This window comes from Bombyx mori, chromosome 9 (genome assembly GCF_030269925.1).
Source record: "Bombyx mori chromosome 9, ASM3026992v2".
Classification (NCBI taxonomy): domain Eukaryota; kingdom Metazoa; phylum Arthropoda; class Insecta; order Lepidoptera; family Bombycidae; genus Bombyx; species Bombyx mori.
The window spans coordinates 7,379,326-7,404,623 of record NC_085115.1 but is presented as its reverse complement, the minus strand read 5'-3'; the positions used below and the strand labels follow the sequence as shown (position 1 = coordinate 7,404,623).

General features: G+C 35.7%; 1 protein-coding gene across 1 annotated transcript in view; it reads left to right on the top strand.

Moving 5' to 3' along the window:
- ace2 (acetylcholinesterase type 2) overlaps positions 1–25,298 on the top strand; it is a 55,036-nt gene that overhangs the window by 15,857 nt on the left and 13,881 nt on the right. Inside the window, 3 exon segments of the mRNA NM_001114641.2 lie at positions 12,021–13,338; positions 19,886–20,028; positions 21,460–21,612. Coding sequence (NP_001108113.1) covers positions 12,153–13,338; positions 19,886–20,028; positions 21,460–21,612 — 1,482 coding nt within the window. The 5' untranslated portion in view covers positions 12,021–12,152.

The following is a 25,298-nucleotide window of genomic DNA, read 5'->3' as shown; positions in this document are numbered from 1 at the left end:
CTCGCGCGGTCTAGCTTATGAGTGTGAAGGGGATAGTTAAGGCTTTGCTTTTATTAATGTTTAATATAGCGTGGTCTTGTTTTATTATTTTTTTAATATTAAATTATCATTGTCTAATTATAATTGCATAAGTTGATAAAAAATGCTATGCAATAGCTTTAACGCGGCAGTTCCCGAGTGCCACACGTTTTTTTTTATTAATTAGATGGGTGGACGAGCTCACAGCCCACCTGGTATTAAGTGGCTACTGGAGCCCATAGACATCTACATCTACATCACGCAGCACTTATTTAAGATGTCAGAATTTACAAAATGAAAGAATTATGTAATAATGTGGTTACGAAGTGATGTCGTTTACTACCTAGCTACATTAATTTGTTAGATCGCGTGGCCATTATTATTACACGGTAAATTCTGGTCTTGCTACAGACTTTCATTACAATTAAGTCAACCTTTTAGAAGGTGAAAATATTCATTTATTTATTTTGATTATTATCGAAATAGAAATCGATAGTCTGTATATATCATTTTAAAATGTAAACGTATTTATCATCACAATTATTATTATTTTCAAATACATTTGGAAATGAAAGTTTTTGTAATATATCATTATTGAAAATATGAAACTAATAGCTTATTTTTATTTTCAATACAATAAAATAAAAGAGAAAAAACTGGGTATCTGTTCTATCTGAATTAATAATATAAAATATATGAAAGAAAAAAAACACTGAAAAAATTCATCGTTGAAATGAAAAATAGTGAACATTAATCATGATTATATTGGGACTAGCTATCGTGAAACTAGACCACTGAACACGCAAACATAGCGTCTCCACGCTAAAGAGGCTCATGAAAGTCATAAATCACACTTAATTCAGCTCAGAGTTGGTCTGCTCTCGCCCGTGCACAGAATGCTTATTATGTGATTTAAAAACGGTCGAAAAAATCTGAATGTTTTTCCCAAAACCAGTACATTCAAATAAAATAATAGATTTGTTGTTACTTTTAAAATAAAAACATACAATTATTGGTTGATTTATTGAAATTCGAATCGATAGTCCTTAATGCTAGTAAAAAGATACAAAACCGCCAAGTGGTTAGATGTTCGGCTTACTCGTATCGAGTGATGCAAATATGATTAATATATTTTGGATTGTGGGGCAGGTACCATTTTTTATATGTCAATACATTTAATAGACGAGAAAATTAATAAAAGTAAAAAAAATAAGTCACACTAAAATACGAAATATCTCCAAAGCCATCGATCGACGTTCTGAGCCATGTCCAAAAACTTAAACGGATAAGGGCGGGCCACGTAGCGAGATTACAAGATGAAAAATTGACCAAAAGAGTAGCTTCGTGGAATGGTCCAAGTGGAAAGCGATACATAGGTAGAGCTCACACAAGATGACAGGATGATATCACAAAGACAGTGAGATCAAACCTCAAGGAGATATTCTTGCAAGTAAATAAAAGTATATATTATGTATACAGTATAAAAATGTATAGCTATATGTATTATAAGTTTTTTTTTAATTGTACTGTATTGTTTATTTAATTGTTTTTTTAGTTGTATTATTGGTTTAAAGGCTTTTTTAAATTTTTTATTTATACATATTAACTTCTTTCTTCTATCTGCCTACTTGGAATAAATTAGTGTAGGTAATAAATATAAACAATATATAGAAATTATATTATATTATATCATATACTAGTTACTACATTATATTTAATTCCGGTACAATCATGGATGTCGGAGATGTAACAAAACCAGTTGTTTAACTATTATATTATTTGCGAAATACGTAATTATAATGCAATTTTCTGATATCGTTATTCTTGATATTATTAACAGATATGAAATTGTACATCTGTGTGTTTCACAAACATCTTTAATACTTTATTTACTTCGCTGAGTAATGCCGTTAAATAGCTGTACTTATTTCATCTAGGTGATGTTTATATTCAATTACAATAACAAAATATATGGCGATAGTTTATATTGTTTTCAACTTTCTAACTAATACTCCTGAAAATTAGATGCTGGCATTATAATTTCATTAAATTACTGTATCCGATTTAGTTACACAAGTTTGATAGATCCTCAATCCCTGCGAGAGTAGTGTATAAACTACTATGTAACATAATTCGTCAATTTTCTCTAGTCAGTATTCTGCGTGGGTTAGTCAAACAACATCAAAGGTTACTTACTACCATTGACATCTCTTTGAGATCTTTTTTTACCGGGATCATAAAAACTAAGGATATACATCTGCTATAAGATGTTTCGCTGTGCTACATGTTTGATACATGTTATTTTTAGAAATAAGTGCCCAATTTGGTCATATTTTTTATTTTGAGATGTGATATTTTTAAAAAGAAAGTAGTAATCAGGGAAAAAGATTTTTTCTCAAAGGAACTACGCTGTTTGAAATAAACATTCCATCAGTTGTGAGAATCGGTAAGAGAAGTTTGAGAAAAATAATATTCTAACCTAAGCTAAGCAAAATGCATGTTATATTAAGTTTATTTTTAGTGGTTTATTTTTACAAGTACAAGAGTAATTTTATTTTACAATTTAAGGGAAATATCGAAAACGCTAATCATTCGAGGTACTTGACAACGCGCGTCAGGTTAAGTTCATGTATGTTAGTTAGCTTTGACTGCAATTCAAAAACACTAGGGAAGTATTTTTACACCGAGATTTTAAAATTGCCGCATAAGGAATCTAGTAATCCTCCATTAGTGCATGTATACGGCTCAATATACAAGGTCTTGCCAAAGGTGAGAGGGTTCTTGACGGTGATAAGCCATCTCTACATAGTGATGCAGTATTCGATAGTGAATCACGGAACCCTGTGCGGTATTTGTAAACTACAGTGATAGACCAACCGAAAAACAGTTTAACATCTTTATAACACTCCTGTTCTTTTAGTTACTTAAGCGTAATAAAAAATTAGATGACCTATGAAAAAACGATATACAATTATTCAGAACAAAATTTTGCGCTAAGCCAAATTGTTCCATAAATTATAACGTAATTTGTTTTCCCATGGCGTGACTGCGCGACACCGAGCATAAACCACTACCAGTACACGAGCCTAATCTGTGTTGTGCTATCAAATACCCATTAGTTCTGATGTTAATTATCAAGTTTAATTGATGGTATGGAAAGCGTACAAACGTCTGTGGTGTGGTGGAAAAAACGTATGCCCTACGTTCCGAATTTTCTCTGTATTTTTGGTCTGCAAATTTGAAAAAAAAAGGTCACATTATTTATACTGTGCTACGATGATGGCTTCGTAAGAAGCGTAGTAATCCTTCCTATTTCTCCCATGAAGCAGTTATAAATTCTAGTTCTTTAAGTAAGACAATTTTATTGTATTTCGAATGAGATTTCAAATCTAACTCTATAGATAATATGATTTCCTGTAGCCACATAAAACAGAGTGGGCTTTGAGCTTCGAACTTCTTACGGTAAGAACTTTTTTTTAAAAAAAATTGTAACGTTATTAAAATAATAATAAATATAAAATATACCATTGTAGTTTTAAGGGTTAATATTTTTTTGTTACTGTATCTTGAAACTTTCTTTAAGATTTGCTGCTTTTATGTACAATAAATGTCTATTAGCTATCGCATTATGCTGGTATAATACTCAGAGAACATAGCTGCCTATTCTCGGATGAATCCCTTAGTCATCCTTACAATATACTACTGCTATAAGGAGTATATATTTAGAAGTCGTCGTGGCCTACAGGATAAGACATCTGGTGCATTCGTGTTGAGCAATGCACCGGTGTTCGAATCTCAGACGGGTATCAATTTTTCTAATGAAATACGTACTCAACAAATGTTCACGATTGACTTCCACGGTGAAGGAATAAGATTGTGTAATAAAAATGAAACCCGGAAAATTATAATTTGCGTAATTACTGGTGGTAGGACCTCTTGTGATTCCGCGCGGGTAGGTACCACCACCTTGCCCGTTTCTGCCGTGAAGCAGTAATGCGTTTCGGTTTGAAGGGTGGGGCAGCCGTTGTAACTATACTGAGACCTTAGAACTTATATCTCAAGGTGGGTGGTGCATTTACGGTTTTAGATGACTATGGGCTCTAGTAACCACTTAACACCAGGTGGTCTGTGAGCTCGTCCACCCATATAAGCAATTAAAAAAAGGAGTTAGTAGAAGTACGTCGAGAAGGTCGGGATCGCATATTGTTTTGATTACTACCCGGATCATCACTAAGGTGCTCAAGCCAAATTTGTTTCAGTAGGTATTTTTAATTAACCACTAAAAGCACAAATACAAACCGTATTCTGGCCTTGTGCCTATTCAACCTTGTTTCTATTTCAGATCTGGGAAGGTCGCTTGACTTTTAAGTATGCGATTTAAATGCAAATAAAATTGTACAACAATATTTACTTTGAGGCGGGAAGGTACTTGTGTTTAAATATTATTTTGAACTATTATAATTTAAGACATAAACTTTTACATTGTTTTCTAAAAATGTAGACTGACTGTTCTAAAAATGTATACTGTTCTAGAAATGTCACCAAATGTCAGACAGATAGTTTAGAAATTAGGCTCAAGTGTAGTAAAATATATCTGATCATTGTATTTTAATACAACATCGACCCCCGTTCCATTGTACATTTGCAAATAAGGTCTCTTAAGTTTTTATTTTGAGTTCGTTCTCGGACTTAATAAGCAATTATGTAGACGGGTAGCGCAGTTCTACAAAACGCAATTGAGAAAACCATCCTTTAAGATTCATGAAAAAAATTCCTGTGCTTCATTTAAAGTTTCTGCGTCTAATGAATACATCATGTACTAAAAAGATCTAAATAGTACATTGTGCATCAAGGGAGAAAAGAGCCTTCGGCTAGGGTGGCAATTTTATACGCGGGAGGAAATGTCCTACTTTTTTCCCGCGGTGCACATACTATTTTTTCTCCTACCAGGCCGACAGTTCGTGGACTACCGAGCCGGGGTCCAGGGGCGAAGCTCTGATAGGGGGTAGGGGGGGGGGGCGGATTACTAATAAATAAATAATTTACCTGTTTTTTAATTTTTAAATAAACTACTAATAATTGAATAAGAACTGTCTGATGAACTGATGAATGACTCATCTTTGTTTAATACTTCACCATGAAATTTTATTGCCTTTTGTTTATTTCACATTTACACTAAACACAATATTGCAAATTACTCGAGCACAACAATGGCGGAGAATTTTAGGTGCGTGAGAGCAGACGTAAACACTAACGCGCATGCGCACTTGTCAGTACCCAGGGAGGAAAAGTTAGAATTTTTTCCCTGTACAGCGGGAGGAAAACCGAACTTTCGGCGTAGGTAGGAGAAATGTATTGTTTGTATAGTGTTTGCAAATACTGGAAAAAAATTACATAATACAAATTGGTTTTTATTTAAGAAACGAATACAACTTTCCCGTAGATGTCACTGATGTTGATAATTATCGGGAGACTCGAAAACAAGAAAACATCAAATTCAATATGCCATTAAGGTCTTCAGACGATTTCATTTCTTCGATTTTAAGTTAGATCACTATTTTACACAGATATATTTATCACACAAAAATGTAAGTCGCTCGTAAAATGAGTCCTGTAGTGAGGCCACTGTCACTTTTTTTTTCTTTTTTTTCTCACATATGGCCGAACCTCATTACCGACATTTCCCCGCGTAGGCACTCGGACCGCGGGCCAAAGGATGTTTTTAGAATCCTGTCCACCAAACCACCCCCCTGTACTAGACTAGGGTAGAAGTAGTCTACCAATTTGTTTTATTGCTAGAGGATCGGACGAACTCATGACTCACCTGATGTTAAGTAGTCACTGAAGCCCATAGACATCAACAACGTAAATCCCGCTATTATAATTTATGCGGGCTTGAAACACGATGTTAATATTTCACCGTGATAATCATTCGTGAACATTTGTAAAGTACGTATTTAATTAGAATCAACAATTGGTACCTGCTTGCAGATTCAAACACCGGTACAATTGCATAACAAGATACGAATACACCGAGGGTCTTTTTCTACGACGACTTAACACCCCCAGTGACCAAATCAAGTTATTTTGTAAATACCTATAGAATGCGTGATTTAAAAAAAAATCAATTTAATCTTTCGTTTAATACGACATTAATATCACATTTTTTATAAATTTAATGTCACTAAAAAGGCTGGCTACCATTGATCGCCCAGTACAGCAATTAATTACAATTTTTTCAAGCCAATTATTTTTTAGTGAGTGCTTGTTTACTTGGGTTCGAAAATAATGGTGCTATTTAGATTTATGATTGCTTTGATGGAACTAAAAAAGGCGACTTTATAAGGTTATACAATAAGACTCTATGTATATATTTTTTTAATTGTTGATTTTAACATATGCATTTTGTAGTAGTAGTGCATTTTACAATCGACAATTCCACAATCGACATAATTATGACTTCTTTTAACTATAATCACGCGTCTTTATTATCATAGTGCGTATTGGGTTCCTTCTTTTTGTGTGTAAAATAAATATTTCTCAATTTCTCTTTATTTTTCCTTTGTTCACTCCGTACTTATATGTTATTTTAATGGTAGAAACATGTTTGGTTATGGTTTTAGCAATTTTTTTAAATACATAAATAAAAAATATCATTTTCAATGTTTCGATTACTTTACACTTTTCGTGGTCAAGGACGACTTTAGTCGTCGAAATTTGAATATTGGGCTCACTATCGTCTACTACGTTTCATGTCACACAGAACGAATTAATAGTGTTGTGCCGGTGGTCTGTGGTCTGGTAGTTTGATTCACTTGGGTTTTCATCTTCACGATGAAAGAGGAGTTCGAGGAACGCCTGTAGTATCCATCAGGAAATCATGTAGTATCTAACAAGGTAGGTACTACATGATTGCCTGAGGGTTCTGCAAAACACAAGTCTATTCAGTTACCTATGAAAAGATAAAGTATGTGGATTCGTCCCAGTCGAGCTGTTTTTACATCCATGATTTTATTTTCTATTAACACCTAATTAATATCTTGAGAATTAGTGGTTCGCATATCAAGATCCCGCAAGGGATGTGCCACTTTACTTTCTATATCTAACGTGATTTAACCATATGCTGACAAAACTTCCTACGAATGTTTCTTTTTTCAGCATAAAACATAGCAAAAGCTATAGGCAACCAAATTATATACAACACGCTAGGATTGGCTACGGTTCGCAAATCTTCAGTTGTGTCACGCCGGTCTGTGAAATAAATGTCTCTGCCTAGCAAAGTTCAAGGGCAACATAATTTTCATACTACGTAATACATACTTACATAATATCTTCTAATGCAATAGAAACTATATTTTAGTGTGTTTCAAAAGCTTTCCGAAATGACGGATTCCCACAGTATTAAATTATGTTGAATAATGTATAATGTCGTTTAAGGTTTATTTATTGTATAAAAAATTCGGTGGTCTTCTTGGCGATAATTTAATATAGTTTGAATTAATAATTAATTATCAACGTGCCTCCATGAACTTATATATATGTAGGTATGTATTTGTGATGACAACAGCGTGGACGAATAGTTTCGTAACCAAAAGCTGAATGTTGTTAATGTTCTACATTTGCAAGTACAGTAGTTAAGCGCTCATTGGCAATGAACTTGGCAATTGAAAGGGGGTGTGTCCTGCAGTTTGCAGGTGCTCAAGGCCGTCTTACCGCATAGCATTGTATTACCCACATCGATTTATCGAGCGGCGCGCGCCGGCCTCTTCGTCGCCTCCCGCACCCTACCGTCTCTTTCCCTACTAAGGCAGGTGCCACACGGTTAAGACAGCCGGCTTGTACTTGTCTAGTAAATTAAATTTCACGCACACTACAATAAAAGAAATCATTTATAAAAAATTGTTTTTAAAATAAAATCAAAACCGTCCAATTAATTTTTCAATGTATTTCACTCAATATAGTTTAATATGTTTTAATTGAAAACGCTAGATTAATATCACTGCTATTAGCTAATAGATAATTTAGAAATTTATCAATGAAATCATTAATAAGCTATAATGGTCGTTGACGGACTACGGTGGTTGCGATCATTTAATTAATTCGTTTACTAATGAAAATTCGTAACAAACGTATAGTATTTTTTATTATTTAACTTCAAAGCCAAATATTGATTTAAATGTTTTTTTAACTCATAAAACGTATTTGAAACTTTAAATCACGTAATTTATAAAAAAAAACACTTAAAACGGATCAGTTAAATTCTAAAGGAAATGGACAACTGACGGATATGGCTGAATGATCAGTACTAAATGTAGAGTTCTTGAAAAGTATATTCGGGGGCCAGTTATTGTTTCTAAGCTTCTGTTGTCATCGTCATTTATGAGCAGAATAATTTACGTTATTTGCCCTTGTATACACAAACCCCTTGGACCCACTGAATAAAACACTTTAACATTGATTAAAATGCGAGAAATTTGTTGAGTGCTACTTGGAGAATGTTGTCAAAGATATTATTTTTATTGAGTTAGCATTGTTTTTTTTTTTGTTTTTTTGCATAGCTGGTTGGACGAGCTCACAGCCCACCTGATGTTAAGTGGTTACTGGAGTCCATAGACATTTACAACGTAAATGCGCCACCCACCTTGAGATATAAGTTCTAAGATCTCAGTATAGTTACAACGGCTGCCCTGCCTAAAGGGCAACCGAAACGCATTACTGTTTCACGGCAGAAATAAGTACGGCGGTGGTACCTTCCCGCGCGGACTCAGGAGAGGTCCTACCACCTTTTTAAAGAATGTTTGATTAATTCAATGCTTCTGTCAATATTTATAAGTGAATTTGTTGATTTTGAAAGAATTTACATTGTGCCTTGTGATATTCAGTTTTAAAACATTTGATTAGGAATTTTACTAATTTGAAACCCCTTCCCATTCCCAGGATCGTGAATCTCCACGACGATCTGGAGATTGACGCCTTCAATGAGTATTTCCAATCGGCATCAGTGCGTCATTTTGAGAAGGCGGCACGACACGAAAACCCTCTTGTCGTGGTTGCCGATAACTTCATACCCGATCCCGCGGACCGAATGATAAACAGTCGACATCGCCCCGAACATGTCATTTTGAAACCTCCCGATCCACTAACGGTGCTTTTAGGTACCTCAAGCACCGATCACCTTTCTCGTCGAACCCGTCGCTTGCGATGAAGGGCTCGGCGAGTAAATTAACACATAGACACAGCCCACTGAGTTTCTCGCTGGATCTTCTCAGTTGGTCGCGTTTCCGATTTAGTGGTAGATTCTGCAAAGCATTGCTTTTGCTAGGGCTAGTACTAGCAACGTCCTCAGGTTAGAGCTCCGTGAGCTCACTTAGTCGCTCGGTTACGCTGGCATAGCCTCTAAAGGCTACCAGAATAGTTAGAAAAATTATAGGAATTTTAATCATTGTTCTACTAGAATGTAATAAATATCGGATCGATTTTGGTAGCAGTATCATTTCGGAATATGTAAGCTAGATAATTTCTTAGAAATACGTTATATATGTTTTTCTGCATTTCGTTTTAGTTCAATCGTTTTGTTAAACCTCTGATGTAAAATTCGATTACATCAGCGACGCTGTCTTGCTGTTAGCAAAGCTGTCTTGCCATGGAAATTTAAAAGTTTTCGATTTTAATCGTAGCGGATGCCGGTAATTACGCAATTATAATTTTGCGGGTTTGATTTTTATTACCCAATGTTATTCCTTCACCGTGGAAGTCAATCGTGAACATTTGTTAAGTAAGTAGATATTTCATTAGAAAAAATGGTACTCGCAAGTGATATTCGAACATCGGCTTATCCTTTATCGACGACAAATGAAAAACATTCGCACTTGACATAAACCGTAATTAAACTTACTTAACAAAGTAAACAAACACTGAATTGTCTGTGTAATCGTATATATATTTAGTAGTATATATATTTCATTATAAGCTAATACCCGTTAAATAGAAATTGATTATTAATCGATACATCAAACGTTCTCGACTGTGAAGATTGATTGTCCACTCAAAATTTAATAGCCTAATAACAGGGATCGCTTGCTACAAGAGGTCTCAGTTTGCAATCCAGGGGGGACTCGAATATTTAACTGCGCGTCATAACTTAAGGAACATAACTCGTATCCCGACGGGACGTTACAGGGTCTCGGACTTCGTTAGAAGACACGACATTCTGCATACAGATTACAGAGTGAAGGTAAGTAAATTTAGAAGGAGTACTCCTCCCCGGAGAGACTGTGGCTTGTACAAACGTTTGGTATGCTCCGGTTTTATGTATGAATTTGTTTAAAGTTCGCCTTTCAATTTAAGGCTAACTTTATTTCTTCAGTTAATGAGTATAATATTATGTGTTATTATTAAATCGTGCCTATACTCGTACCGAAATATACCACGAAAAATGATTGTTTACTAAACTATTGTAGTTCATTTAGATACGTATTCTTGTTCGTTACATATAGTATATAAGCAATAATATAATATGAAATAATTTTAATGACAATATATTTTTTTTATCTTTTAGATCCGTATACAAGAGTATCTTTCTATTAAACTTTAAATATATTTAACAGATAGACAGTATTACCATCAATTTACGTCTCCGAGGGCTATCCCATGCTTTTATCTTAAGTAATGTCATTATTTCATAAGGACTAAAGATTGGTAATTCAACACATACCACTCACTGGATAGCTGAATGTTACAAGCGAAATTAAATTTGTATATGTTTACGCTGAGTAACCACTTTTTAAAGTAGATCCAAATTAAATTGGTAAAAGACTAGCATTATAAACATGAACAAATAATTTTAAAGGTTGTGACACTGACATGCTTAAACTGTAAATCCATTGCATAGTTATTACCTACGACCAACCCACTACCACTAACTCTACTCCACTAACAATCGCACGGTTTGATTGTGATTGATTTACCATTTCGACGACAGCAACCTTTAATGTATGTATTTTTATATTTCAATAAAGAAAGTACTTGCAATTTCGGTGATTGTATTTTATTCAGCAAACCAAAAACATAAGTAAAATTCAGAAATTTCATCAGTACTTTATTTATGTTTATTTAATAATCGTAATACAAGAGCACACTTCAATTTTAAATGAAAATTTTCTAAAAAAATGTTTGATAACGTAAACACTGCGAAATCACTACATAGTATAAAACAAAGTCGCTTTCTCTGTCCCTATATCTGTCTGTCCCTATGTATGCTTAAATCTTTAAAACTACGCAATGGATTTTGATGCGGTTTTTTTAATAGATAGAGTAATGAAAGAGGAAGGTTTATATGTATAATAACATCAATTAAATAGTGGAGAAATCAATAATAAATAACAGTTTCCGAAGCGAAGCGAGGGCGGGTCGTTAGTTTAACAATAATTTTGAAGGATGTTAAACCCTCCTCAATTTTACTTGAAATTAAATGCCAAAATATAACAGCCTAACAAATCTACTTTGCTTACAAACTAATTTTGGTTTAGGATAATACGCTTAAGTATGTTTTGAAATTCCTTACTTTATCTATGTGCTCTATGAACAGAGTGGTAGATAGACTCATTTTAAAATAGTCTTTCAACATGGTATACGTTTAAAACACCTGACCAAGCCAGACCTGACCTGAAACCTGAATAGAGGAACAGATGTGTGTCTATGAGGGCATTTGTTCCCCCAACTTCATTTTAAATTGCGGGCTCATGAAAAACGAACCTCCAAAAACGAATATCATTTATGATTCGTTTACCAAATAAGTATTCTTTTCCCCTGTATTAAGGTTAGATTATTCTATGTTGGCTTCGATTATACTGTATAATAATCAAAATTAATCTCAGTCTTCCTGATTCATGTAAACATAATAATTTCATATTCATTATCCTTCATTGGATAACAATAAATCTTATAAAGCAACATAATAAAGAATTTGTGCTTTTTATTTCATGAACTTTTATTTGTTCCAGGTATCGCAGTATCAATATTGAAAAGAACTAATCTAGAAATGTGTTATAACAAGCACTTAATAAAACTCGCAGACTACTTCAGATTGTATTTCGATACTTCTCATTGAATGTGTAGTGGCAATCAGAATCACAATGATCAACTACGGCAAGATTGTATTCACTAAGCTTCTTCTATGCGTACTCATGTCCGGTACTTTTGCTCGATCTTGGGCCAATCACCATGATACCACAACATCTACAACACAAACTACCCCAACGACAAGTCCGGTACCAAAAAATATCCACAACGATCCACTTATTGTCGAAACAAAGAGCGGTCTCATCAAAGGATACGCAAAAACTGTAATGGGACGCGAGGTACACATTTTTACGGGTATCCCGTTTGCGAAACCTCCATTAGGACCCCTGAGATTCCGTAAACCGGTACCAATCGAGCCATGGCATGGCGTGCTTGAAGCAAACTTAATGCCAAACAGTTGCTATCAAGAACGCTACGAATATTTCCCAGGTTTCGAAGGAGAAGAAATGTGGAATCCAAATACTAATATATCAGAAGATTGCCTTTATTTGAATATTTGGGTACCACAGCACTTACGAGTTCGTCACCATCAAGATAAACCACTCGCCGAAAGACCTAAAGTGCCGATTCTTGTGTGGATTTACGGCGGTGGCTACATGAGTGGCACGGCTACACTTGACCTATATAAAGCAGATATAATGGCATCTACAAGCGACGTAATAGTGGCTTCTATGCAATACAGGGTTGGTGCATTTGGATTTTTATATTTGAATAAATATTTTTCTCCGGGTAGTGAAGAAGCTCCTGGAAATATGGGTTTATGGGATCAACAACTCGCTATTCGTTGGATAAAAGAGAACGCTCGTGCTTTTGGAGGAGACCCTGAACTCATTACGCTGTTCGGGGAATCTGCCGGTGGCGGTAGTGTAAGCCTTCATATGCTATCACCTGAAATGAAAGGATTGTTTAAAAGAGGTATATTGCAATCAGGAACGTTGAATGCACCTTGGAGTTGGATGACTGGAGAAAGAGCTCAAGATATTGGAAAAGTATTAATTGATGACTGTAACTGCAACAGTAGTCTTTTAGCCAAGGATCCTAGTCTCGTAATGGATTGCATGCGTGGAGTTGACGCTAAAACGATTTCTGTCCAGCAATGGAATTCTTATACTGGAATTTTGGGTTTTCCGTCCGCACCTACGGTTGATGGTATTTTTTTGCCAAAAGATCCTGATACCATGATGAAGGAAGGAAATTTCCATAATAGTGAAGTGCTACTTGGCAGTAACCAAGACGAAGGTAAGATTTTTCTAAATTAAGTTAATCAAATAAATGACATCTTAAGAGGCTAAATAGTAGTGTAGTTTCATGTATTACGTCGTGTGTAAAATTTCTTCAAGTTCGTCCTATCAATATCAATAGTAAGCTTCGAGGTCATTTGCGTCTAGGCGATCCACGAGCGGCGGGTGGCGCGCATGCGCAAATCTATGTAGACACAACAATAACACGCTGTAGATTTTAGTCGTACTACAAGGTACTACAGACTCGCCCACGTAGCTCGAAGCTCCCTACGCCTCGCTCCCCACACACCACCTCGTGTCAGACTGTTGCTACGCACCCTTCTCCACAGTCGACTACAGCTACATTTAAGAAAACTTGTTGAAATAATAAAATATTCAATATACCTAGAATATTTTAGAAAACTTAAAATCAACCCACCTTTCTTGAAAAAAACCTTTTATAAAGTGTAACTAACTACTCAAGAGACAAATTGATGTCTGGAAGTGTGTGATATGAATTTGCATAAATTAAACACAAAAACGTTGTTAATATTCATTTTTTGTTTAGAATTAATTTATCAGATATTCAAACAAATATAACTGCTTATGATGATGGGGTGCTTGTCAATTTATCTTTCCTGTATTTAATGAAATTCAGAGTGGAGATTATAATGTTACGTTACAAGATTTTGATCCAACCTTTTTTACATTTTGTGATGATAACAAGTGCTGATTTCCATTTAATTTTGAATTAATCTAAATTTTTAAACGTAAATCGTTCTGAGCTTAAATAATTGCTCTTGCTATGTATCAGATAATAGATTCAGATCAGGTTTCTGTGTGGACCAGCTCACGGCCCACCTGATGTTACGTGGTTAGTCGATAGACATCCACAACGTAAATTCCGCCACCTACCTTGAGATATGAGTGCTCAAGGTCTCAGTTTTTACAGTATAACAGCTGCCCCACACTTCAAACTAAAACGCATTACTGCTTCACGGCAAAAATAGGCAGGATGTTGGCACCTACCCGTGCAGACTCACAAGATGTCCTATCACCAGTCATTGCGTAAATTATAATTTTTCGGGTTTGATTTTTATTATACGATGTTATTCCTTCACCGTGGAAGTTAATCGTTAACATTTGTAAAGTACTCATTTCATTAGAAAAATTGATACCTGCCTGCGGGATCCGGACACTGGTGCATCGCAAGATACGAATGCACTGCACGTCTTATACTTTTAGGCCACGACGACCTCGAACCGTATTCTCTTCATGTGGGTAATTCAATATGTCAACTAACAAATCGGACAGCCAAAAACAAAATTCCCGTAGAAAATAATGCATAATACACTTTCATCCTTAAGTAAAATATAAACCTATTTATCCTGAAAACGTAATCCAACACTCTACTTGTGTTCAAGAAAATACTATTGGGATATTTCTTCTTCTTCCAGTGCCTCTTCAATCCTGAAGGTTGGCCGTTAGCTTTCTATATTCGTTTTTATCTGCAGCCAGCCGGAACAGCTGTTCGACGGAGGCAATACCGGTCCACTCCCGGATATTCCGGAGCCATGATTTCTTTCTTCGCCCAGCACGTCTCTTTCCGTCCACTTTGCCCATAATTATCAGCTGCATTTTGCATTTGCAATTGGGATACTCAGAACGATAATATATATAATCTCATGGTATCCTAGATGTTTATATAATGCTTTATTGTTACTGGGCAGTCATGGCAGCGATGTATTGTTGGTCCTTTTGTTTTGAATGTCGAGTGTAGGGGCGCGTTTCTATTGTGCATCGGCAGTCTAAGATGACATTATACATGTAATCATGATATATTATATATACTCTATTCTAATAAGACACAAGTTTTTTGCTCACATAATGGAGAAAATAAAATTTAAAAGATACATTATTTTCTTGAAATATCCCCTTCATGTCTCCAGATACATAGCAACAATAATGATAATCTCCCAACACAAGTTGCGTAGTAAAATCTTTTACTCATCCACAGTTACAAATTAATTAAAAGCTAATTACAGCCGCGCTCGTTTACTCCTACAGATATTCTAATTGTTGAATATTGAATTGATTATTCACTGTACTACCGAACGAGTCGGAGTTGTTATTAACTTCTTATTTTAAATCGATGGGTAAATTTATTCTAAGAACTTTAAAGGTCGTTTTAACCTGACACCGACCTTTTTATGACCTTAAAACTCCTTGGACAATGTAACTGAGATAGACTGTTTGCATATACAAATGAGCCATTGACTGATCAGCATACATTTGAATTATTAAGCCTTTTACAAAAAATATACTTAACATTAGGTCAATTATTTATTAAATCAAAATAGTAAAAAAGAGATAGAAATCGCCTTCAAATTTAATTAAAACAAATCAGAAACACAAAATGTATAATGAAGTTTGGAACTTTACTGGTATAATTGTTCTTGATCATTTTATACCTGAGAGCCCAGTTTATATTCCCGGCTAGAGTTAGAGATAGTCCAATATATGACACCTTCATTGTGTATCGATTAATTATGTAAAGCAAAAAGTGGAGAAATTCGATGAAATGCTGTGTATGTTTTTTTTTTTAAAACTCCCTTTAAAATATAAATAGAATGCATAAGTACAGAAGTAGCTTTCATCTAAAAGTATATAACATTAATTCTTGCAATTTTAAGCTATTGCATAGATTTTATCGCGGGCCTTGAGCGCGGCTTGAGAGCGGAATCGTGAAATTCCGTAACGAAAAAAACCTTCCACCCCTCACTACGCCTACTATGTAGCTCGCGTTCAACACATTCACTTGTGTAGTGTTTAAAGTAAGAAGTTTAAACACCGATTTATATACTATCAAAATATGTGATATAATTTCGTGGGTAACACAACGATAGCGCGAATCAACTTTTGCGTCAAGCGCCATTATCGGCGACAAACGGAATTGTAAAATAGAAAATTATATCACATTACAATGTTGTTATCACGTTGGGCGTGCCATTTTCTATCGCTTAGTCGAAGAATTTTATTACTACTCCTACTACTCATTCAGTGATTGGAGTGGCATTAAAAATAAGCTAGCTAAACCGTTGATTCTGGGCGAATGAGAGTTAGAACTAGCATCCAAAGACGTGTCTCTATCCCATGTAGCGCCCTCTAGTGAGTGCGCGGTCAAAATGGAATACAATGTAGCAGATTCATTGAAAGTTAGCCCACTGAGTTTCTCGCCGGATCTTATTTTATTGTTGTTTTAATATTAAATTATTAAAGTCGATTTATAATTGCATAAGTTGCTATAAAATGCTATGCAATAGCTTTACCGCGGCAGTTTCCGAGTGCACACGTCTTTTTTTTATGTAACTGATAGAATTAAGCGATTTATGCAGTGAACGAATCAAATAGGATTTATACAGTATAGTCCAACGTCACTTCCATATTTATAAGCATGTTTTTACAAAATGTGATGTCTCTGTTCTCTACTCTGTTGCTACCCGGAAATAGAAAACACAACTCAAACCACAGTTTTATGTTTATTTTGGAATTATTGTGTTATATAATACTGTGTCCGTTAAAATCAAAAAATTAAGGTCTCTCAAAATTATTTGTGCATGGAAACAGAAATGCGTTTCGGTTTTTTTTTTTTGTTTTTTTTATGATTGAAGAATTACTGGTGGCCCGGAGGCCTTTTCAGTTTCATCAGGACAGATGGGCGAACAAAGGTTCAGCTAGGAGGGGTGGGATTTGCTAACAGCTGCCCGAGCGCCTCCGAAGGAGACCTAACAACTCAAGAGCAGCTGCTTCGCGAATGAATGAATCCACTAACGGAATGGTATCGCGACCCGCTGAGAAGATCCGGCGAGAAAGTGGGCTGATGCATGGGTTAGGTTGCACGTCGAACTCTTTGTCGAGTTCGACGAGTACGGTTACCGGGGTCCCTAAGACTGCACTATTGTTAGAGCTGAAGGCGTTTAATGCAAAGGTTATTAAATCTGATGGATCCGTAAGGTCGTGTCTAGGGCGTCGACGGTGACTGGCACCTGCGTGATCAGGATTCGGGGAGTAGTCAGCGGCGGCAACGATAAGGCGATTATCATGACGCATAGCCTTATCGAAGTACCGTTCCGACGTTGACTTCATGTATTTCCGAATTGATTCGAGGCCCAGGTCGTCGTGTAGGTCAACGTTCCTCACGAACCATGGAGCTCCGACGGCCAACCTGCAAAAGCGGGATTGTAGGGATTGGAGGTTGTCTACGTGTGTGCGGACCGCGTGAGCGAACACCACACTGGCGTAAGACGGGCCTTATTCAAGTTTTGTAAAGTGTCACCTTGTTCCGATGATGGGGTAGAGTCTGCCGAGAATAAACGCGGCACGGTCGCGGGCTGATTTTATATGCGGGCGGAATGTCATGAATGCATCCAGGGTGATTCCCAGGTACTTGACCTTCCTAGCCCAGGGTAAAGGTTGGCTAAAGAGGGTAATCGGGTCTGTGAGATTCTTCCTTCTAATCCGGGAGAAAATGCGTGTGGAGTTTTCCCTTTGAAATAGCACCGCTGTTCTTTTCGCTGGGTTACGGCTGCGCTTTGGAGTTTCCTCGCGATTAGGGACTTGTACTACACGAGTAGTAAACGGTCGTGTCGTCGGCGAATAAGGCTAACTGGGTTGGCGGCGACCGGGAAAAGACATTAATAAATAAACTAAATAGGAGCGGAGAGAGGAGCCATGTGGGACTCCAGCCGTGAGCCGTCGCGCTTCCCTCGACTCGATATCGAAAAAAGCGGTTCGACAAGAAGTCGGTTTGAATGATGTCCAGCAATATTACTATACAAGGGAGATTTAGACGTCGATTCTTAAATTGAGATCTAAGTCTCACTTGTGGGTGGCAGCATTTATGTGGTAATGTCTATGGGCTCTGATAACCACGTAACACCAGGTGGGTCGTATGTTTCTTCACATGTCTTTGCAATAAATAAATAAAAATAAGTGTTCGTTCACCCGTTTACGATATAAAACAAATTCTTAAAAAATAAAAACTTTACGAAAACAATTAAGTATATAGTAAAACAGCTAATAGTACACGCTGGTCAAATATGCGGGCTAACTATGCTAACTCGAACAAATTCAGACTCGATGAGTTTAGTCAACCTAGAGTTAATTTACATCCTTTTAGGTTGATCATCTCAACTAGCTCAACGTTAAAGGTATCCCGTTTCGTTATTTTGCGCGATTCCGATCCGGTGGTAGATTCTGTGAAGCACTGCTCTTGGTAGGACCAATGTTACTAAAGGCTCTCAGGTAATGCCCCGTGAGGTCACCTATCATAAAGTAGGTCACATACCAGCCATAGCGTAGCTGGAATAGCCTCTTGGGCTGCCAGCGAATAGAAAGGTAAAAAGTTAGTTTACTATTTTGAAACATACACAAAAATTTCTTCTGACTTTTAAACAAGTGAGTGAGATTAAATTTAAATATTCTATTCTAGTCTATAAAACTAGCTAGCAGTATTTTCCGTTCGTAAACTTTAACAATGTGTTTTGCCGACTGTAGTTCATTAGCAAAACTCACTAGTATTTGACATTGCCTAACGTTGTTTAATGATTCAAAGAAGCACTTTTGAATCTCGGAATGCAACAAAGGCCAAAATTGAAAACCATAGAGATATTACCTAACAACCAAGACCGAGACACCATCAATACATGTTTTGTCTGGCAATGTTAAATGGAAAAGAAGAATTTTGATAGAAACTAGGTATTGTTTTAAAGTTTACAAAATACATATAAAAAGTAACAAGCTTCTCCCAAATAACAATAGGGCCAGACGATTTTCGCTTGACCGCTTGCTCATTTTTAATGAACAATACAAAATTATGGCCGCTGCCTCTTTGAAACATGGCTTACGGTAAAGTGTTTTAATAATGAGTAGGGTTAAACTTCGACACACAACATGCTTACCTCAGGACTGCTGAACACATATTGTCTTTATTTAATTGTGTATATTCGGTTAAACTAACATGCGGAAGACTGTTATAAATTGAAACTTGTTATATGTGTATACTATGACAATTTTCTGTAGTAGTAGTAGCTTTATTTTTTCAACTTGAAAGGCAAAGGTGTCATACCATACAGCCTAATCTTTTATATATTTTTTTTATTTATGAAAAATGATATTATGAAATGACATGCAGTTGATTAATATGAAACATGCCATGAAATCATAGATAGGTTTCATACTTCAGTGCATGAAATGAAATGAAAACGAAATGGAATGAAATGAAATGAGATGAGATGATATGGGATGAAATATAATCTCAGTAAAATGGTGGTCATTTACTGAGACTTTTTCAGACAAAATAAAACAAAACACACAACTTCACTCCTCGCGTTCCCGCCAAAAAGTCCAGTTTTCGTAAAAACAAATAGAATAATGACAGACACAGACAAATATGAAAATAGTAAAATAGCCGACCACAGAATTACACAAAATTAAATCAATCTATTACTTTTGAGTAAAATTAATTTTGCCACAAAAATTTACAATTGTCTTTTGTTTTCTTTCAGGGACATATTTTTTGCTGTACGACTTCCTGGATTATTTCGAAAAGGATGGGCCTAGTTTTCTTCAGAGGGAGAAATTTCTCGAAATCGTTGACACTATTTTCAAGGACTTTTCTAAAATTAAAAGAGAAGCCATTGTGTTCCAGGTACATTTTTAATTTAAAGAACAAGCTACGTTTTAGCGAATCCATACAAAAGCGTGGTTCGTGTTTCACAAAAATATTTTCTTTTTCGTGTTAACACAATGTGGACCCGAGAATTAAGTTCTCAAATGGATATGTTCTGTTTAACAAGGGTCAAATGCCAAACCCTAAACAATGTAAACGTTTCGTGTTTCATTTTAAAGCAACTGTCCGCTGCCACAACAACAAACGCTTTTTGTCTCATTACTACCGCTTCGAGGAAAACTAAAAAGGATATCCTATCTGAAATTAGCTTTAATAACGCAGAAACGCTGCGTTCTGTAGTTAGTTCGTTGCGGTTTTGTTATTTACGATTTAAGACATTCTACCGAATTAAATGGTTGCGATAATGGAAAATAGATGAACTTCCTAAAACGCTTTCATTTCTAATTTCATATGGTACTTTTTAATCATGAACATAGTACGCGTCTCTCTGAAAGGAGACTTTTTATTTTTTTATTGCATATATAGGTGGACGAGCTCACAGCCCACCTAGTGTTAAGTGGTTACTGGAACCCATAGACATCTACGACGTAAGTGCGCCACCCACCTTGAGATATCAGTTCTAAAATCTCAGTATAGTTACAACGGCTGTCCCGTCCTTCAAACCGAAACGCGTTACTGCTTCACGGTAGAAATAGGCAGGGTGGTGGTACCTACCTCTGGTGGACTCACAAGAGATCCTACCACCAGTAATTACGCAAATTATAATTTTGCGGGTTCGATTTTTATTACACGATGTTATTCCTTCACCGTGGAAGTCAATCGTGAACATTTGTTGAGTACATATTTCATTACAAAAATTGGTACCCGCCTACGGGATTCGAACACCGTTGCATCACTAGAAACGATTGCACCGGACGTCTTTATCCTTTTGGCCACGACGACTTCAAACTTAAGAAGAGATCAAAGTTCCAAGGTACCTTTCAGGCTGATGGCGTTGTCCATGGCTGGCGTTGGCCGCTCTCCAGCAACTAGTCCACGAGCTCGTCTGTCGTAGTTAATAATTGATAAAACTTACAAAATCCTAGCTGCCAAGCTAGCTATAATTAAAATCAAAATTCAGTAATTAAGTTAGTTATTACGGCGTCCTGATAGATACGATTTGATTATTAATTTCTAGTTAAGCGAACAAATCATATAATATATAAAGTCTTCGGGCTGAAACAACAAAATGAATGCAGTAGATACTGTTTTATTTAGCAGTCGGTGATTGTAAATGTTAAATTTAACGTAAATTGATGAAACTTACATTCATATATAAGATATATATTTTTTTTATTCATTAAATTAAGAATCCAACGTGTCACTATAGAAAGTTTTTCTTAAAATCACTAAAATCAGTAATTAAATATTTGTATATCATAAAATCAACTGTACCTTTAATTATTTTAGTATACAGATTGGGAAGAGATCACCGACGGATATTTGAACCAGAAGATGATAGCTGATGTCGTAGGAGACTACTTCTTCGTATGCCCCACTAACTACTTCGCCGAAATACTTGCCGACGCTGGTGTCGATGTTTACTATTACTATTTTACTCATGTAAGTATTTATTTCTTAACCACAAAAAACTTGAAGCACTCATAGCTTAAAATATCCGGTGGGCGTACCAAACGATGCGACCGTGACAGATTGTAGACGATGTATATTCAAACAGGTACCATTTTTACACGCTTTATATTAGCTTCACTTGTATGTATGTTTGTAACTGACTCCTTTAGACGCGATTTTGACCCACTTTAAACGGCCAGATTTCATTCAAACTTTGTAGATTTATCTAGGACCGATGACGATACACTAATTTGATAAGATTATTCCATTATTCAATTTGCAAAATAAGATTTTTGCCATTTTATATAATTTTTATCTATAGTCGATAAAGCAGGAATTGTCGTTAATATTTTAAAAATATGCTTTTATAGAAAATTTAACTAAAAAATGAAAAATAAATTTTAATAAATTTAAATTGAAAATAGTGTAAAATATATGTTACTAGCGGACCCGGCCACACGTTGCTGTGGCTGTGGCTTAGGTTTTTGTTTCTAAATAACTCGCGGCCGCCTATGCTAATACCAAAAATTGACAACGTAAGAACAATTGGATTTCACTGTATTGCGTTTACTACGAAATAAATTTCACTTATACTTTAGCCTCAGAAACACGTGGTGCTTATGCCATTAAATTGTAGCTTATGTGAAACGTTGGTATTTTTAGCACAGCGCCATCTATGAGATATTAAAGTCACAGTATAACAATTGTCTGTAAAAACTGATTTAAGGCGCCATCTGTTTTAGACTTATGAAACTTACAATTAATAACAAAAATCAACATAAGAAATCATTTTATTGTTAATTAATAAATATTGCGACCATTCATCGAAATAAAAACCATCCTATCTCTCAAGTTGGATCGAACTGCACATGGTGTGCGAATTTTATTATAATCGGTTAAGTGGTTTAGGAGTCCATTGAGGACAAACATTGTGACACGAGATTTATATATATTAAGATTTAAAAAAAAAATCGTGGGGTGCATGGTTATATTTTTTAGTTGAATTTTATATAAAGCGTGTTTTTTAGGTTATAAACTATTATTTATTTTTTCAAAGGATTCACGTTTCATGTGAACGAATGTATGATACTTGAAAATCATAAATATTACGATTCGTGCTAAATATTGAAATGTATGATGAAAATAAAAAACACGCTGAAAAATCGAAAGTGAAATATGCCACTGAAATTTCAAAGGGACGGGATGAAGAGGCACTTCTAGTTGCTGAAGCGGCTCGACAGCTAGCACGTTACCCACTGCCAACGAACCAAAAGGCTCTCACATGAAGGCTCGAGCTCTTTGCCTTCAATTTTGCATCCACAAAATTCATGCGTTAATGTTGCAACAACATTAATAAGAAATGCAAAGTTCTGCTCAAGGTCCCCCCGTTCTACCTTTATAAACACTAGATGATGACCTTTTTTTTTTGATCACGCCATCTTGTTGTGTCTTTAAAGCGGCTAGTTGCCCTCAATTAAGAAAAATAGTATTATTATTAGCCAATAGATGTCGGGAAGATTGATTATTGAAAACACGAATAAAACAACATTTTATGAAAATAAATCGTAGCTAGATCGATTTATCGCCCCCGAAATCCCCTGTATACTAAATTTTATGAAAATCGTTGGAGCCGTTTCCGAGATTCAGATTACATATAAATATATTAATATACAAGAATTGCTCGCTTAAAGGTATAAAGGATAAGATATAATTCCTTTGCAATATAAATAGACTGTGTAGACTTGTGTTGACCCTCACAATGAGCCCTATCACCTGTGTTGAATTATCTAAGTATAACATATAATAGCTTATAATATTCACCTAATTCAATAAATCCTTTTAAATGTTATTTGAGATCGACTGATTTATTTTACATTGATTAGGAATTAAAAATAATTTACCCGTAATTTTGGGAACAAATAATTTACTTTTACTTGACTTTTAGCCGTTTTTATTGTATGTAACCCTACTAAGTGGATGTAGTTGTAGACGAGTTTTGCCGACAGTTTCGATTACCCCAGGGAATAGAAAACTTTGTTAGAAGTTAGTTCAGGTACAATGGTACGTGTAAGTCTTTTAGTTTTCGTTATAAAGAGAATTCAATTTTGTATCTGAGTGTAGTTTTTTGCTTACACAATCTACAATTTAACTTTATTTTCATCGCCACAAATTTCATGTTCTACGTATCAATAACCTGCCACTTCTATTGCGAATGTTCATTGTTATGCAGATGAGTGAACAGCGCTCGGTCCTATGGGGCAATCATGACTAAAATGAACTCGATTCTCGGTTCCGGTGTGTATTCTGATTTTGTAGTACATGCCTAGTTCAATGTATCTACGCGACTAGGTACGTTATGCGTGCACCACTATAAGAATTCAATGTAATTCTAAATTAATTCTAAGTTTGTATTATACAGAAGTGTCCATGGCCTAATAGCTGACAGGGCTGGTATATTTGTCTAAAGCTATATCTCCTTTGTTGTATCACTCTTGTCAGAGCGGTCGTGGTCGTCATTGAGTATCATTGCTGTGGGCGGATGCTATGCATATATTATGGCATGGGCGCATACTATAATTTTTGGACATATCTCCCGGTGAGGAAATGACTCCATAGAGCACCTTGTCGGTCGAGGCAAAGTAAAAGGTACCGGACCGCGTAGAAGGTTGCCCATGCGATGGGTCGACCAAGTTAAGTCGGCACTTGGCGGTTGTTTGCATGAGTGTACCAGGCTTTGTGCTAAGCCTGGGAGGAGTGGCGATTACTCGTGAGAGCTATATAGCAGGAGTAATATTATAGTAAGATATTTTTTTTGAAATAGAGATATATATATATATATATATATTTCATTTGAGTAGTGATATATATACCGAGATTTTTATAGGTATTGAATGAGTGTACCAAGATACATATCCATTCTAAAATAGTCCAAGTAGGAGAAACGTATAAATTTAGCATAGGTGATGTTTTAAGTAAATAAATAAGTTTCTGCTTGTGCCTTGCCCCTATTTTACATAGTGTGGGATAAACGCTTTTAAACAAGAAATACATATAACAAATTACTGGTAATAAGTAAGTATTGTGAGTCCGCATCTGAAGCTATCTCCATCTCACTTTTTTTTTGCTGTTAGTAAGCTTATAGTGGGTACAGGGATAGGTACAGCAGATGAAATTACGACTGATGTCTGACAAACCTTGATATATGAGGTCGATCACTCAATTATAATAATTGTGCAAATAAATAGGGATTAATTAATGGTAGGGCGGATGGTGAACCCGTATAGGTAGTGTCTTAACTATTTCTACCGCAAAACTCTTAGGCATTTCAGATGTGAGATCGTTTTCTCCCATCGCGTTTTCTCTTGCGGAACAACATCTTTCAGATATCGTAGCGCAGCATCTAGTGCATCATAAAAGGAAATTGAATTCAAGAATTCTATTGTACCCATAGGACCGTTCGTACAGTCGGTCATTTTTTATTTCTTTTGTCGTTCAATTTCAATGAATAACCACTCTGGTATTACTGTTTGTGTAGTTTGAAAGAATATAATTTTAAGGTAATTATGACGTCAATAACCGTAATATGGATTGTGTGAAAGACGATATGGGTAGGAGGGGAGTGAGAGAAGAAATGGTATATGATAGAAGAGTTTGGAAGGAGAAAACATGTTGCGTCG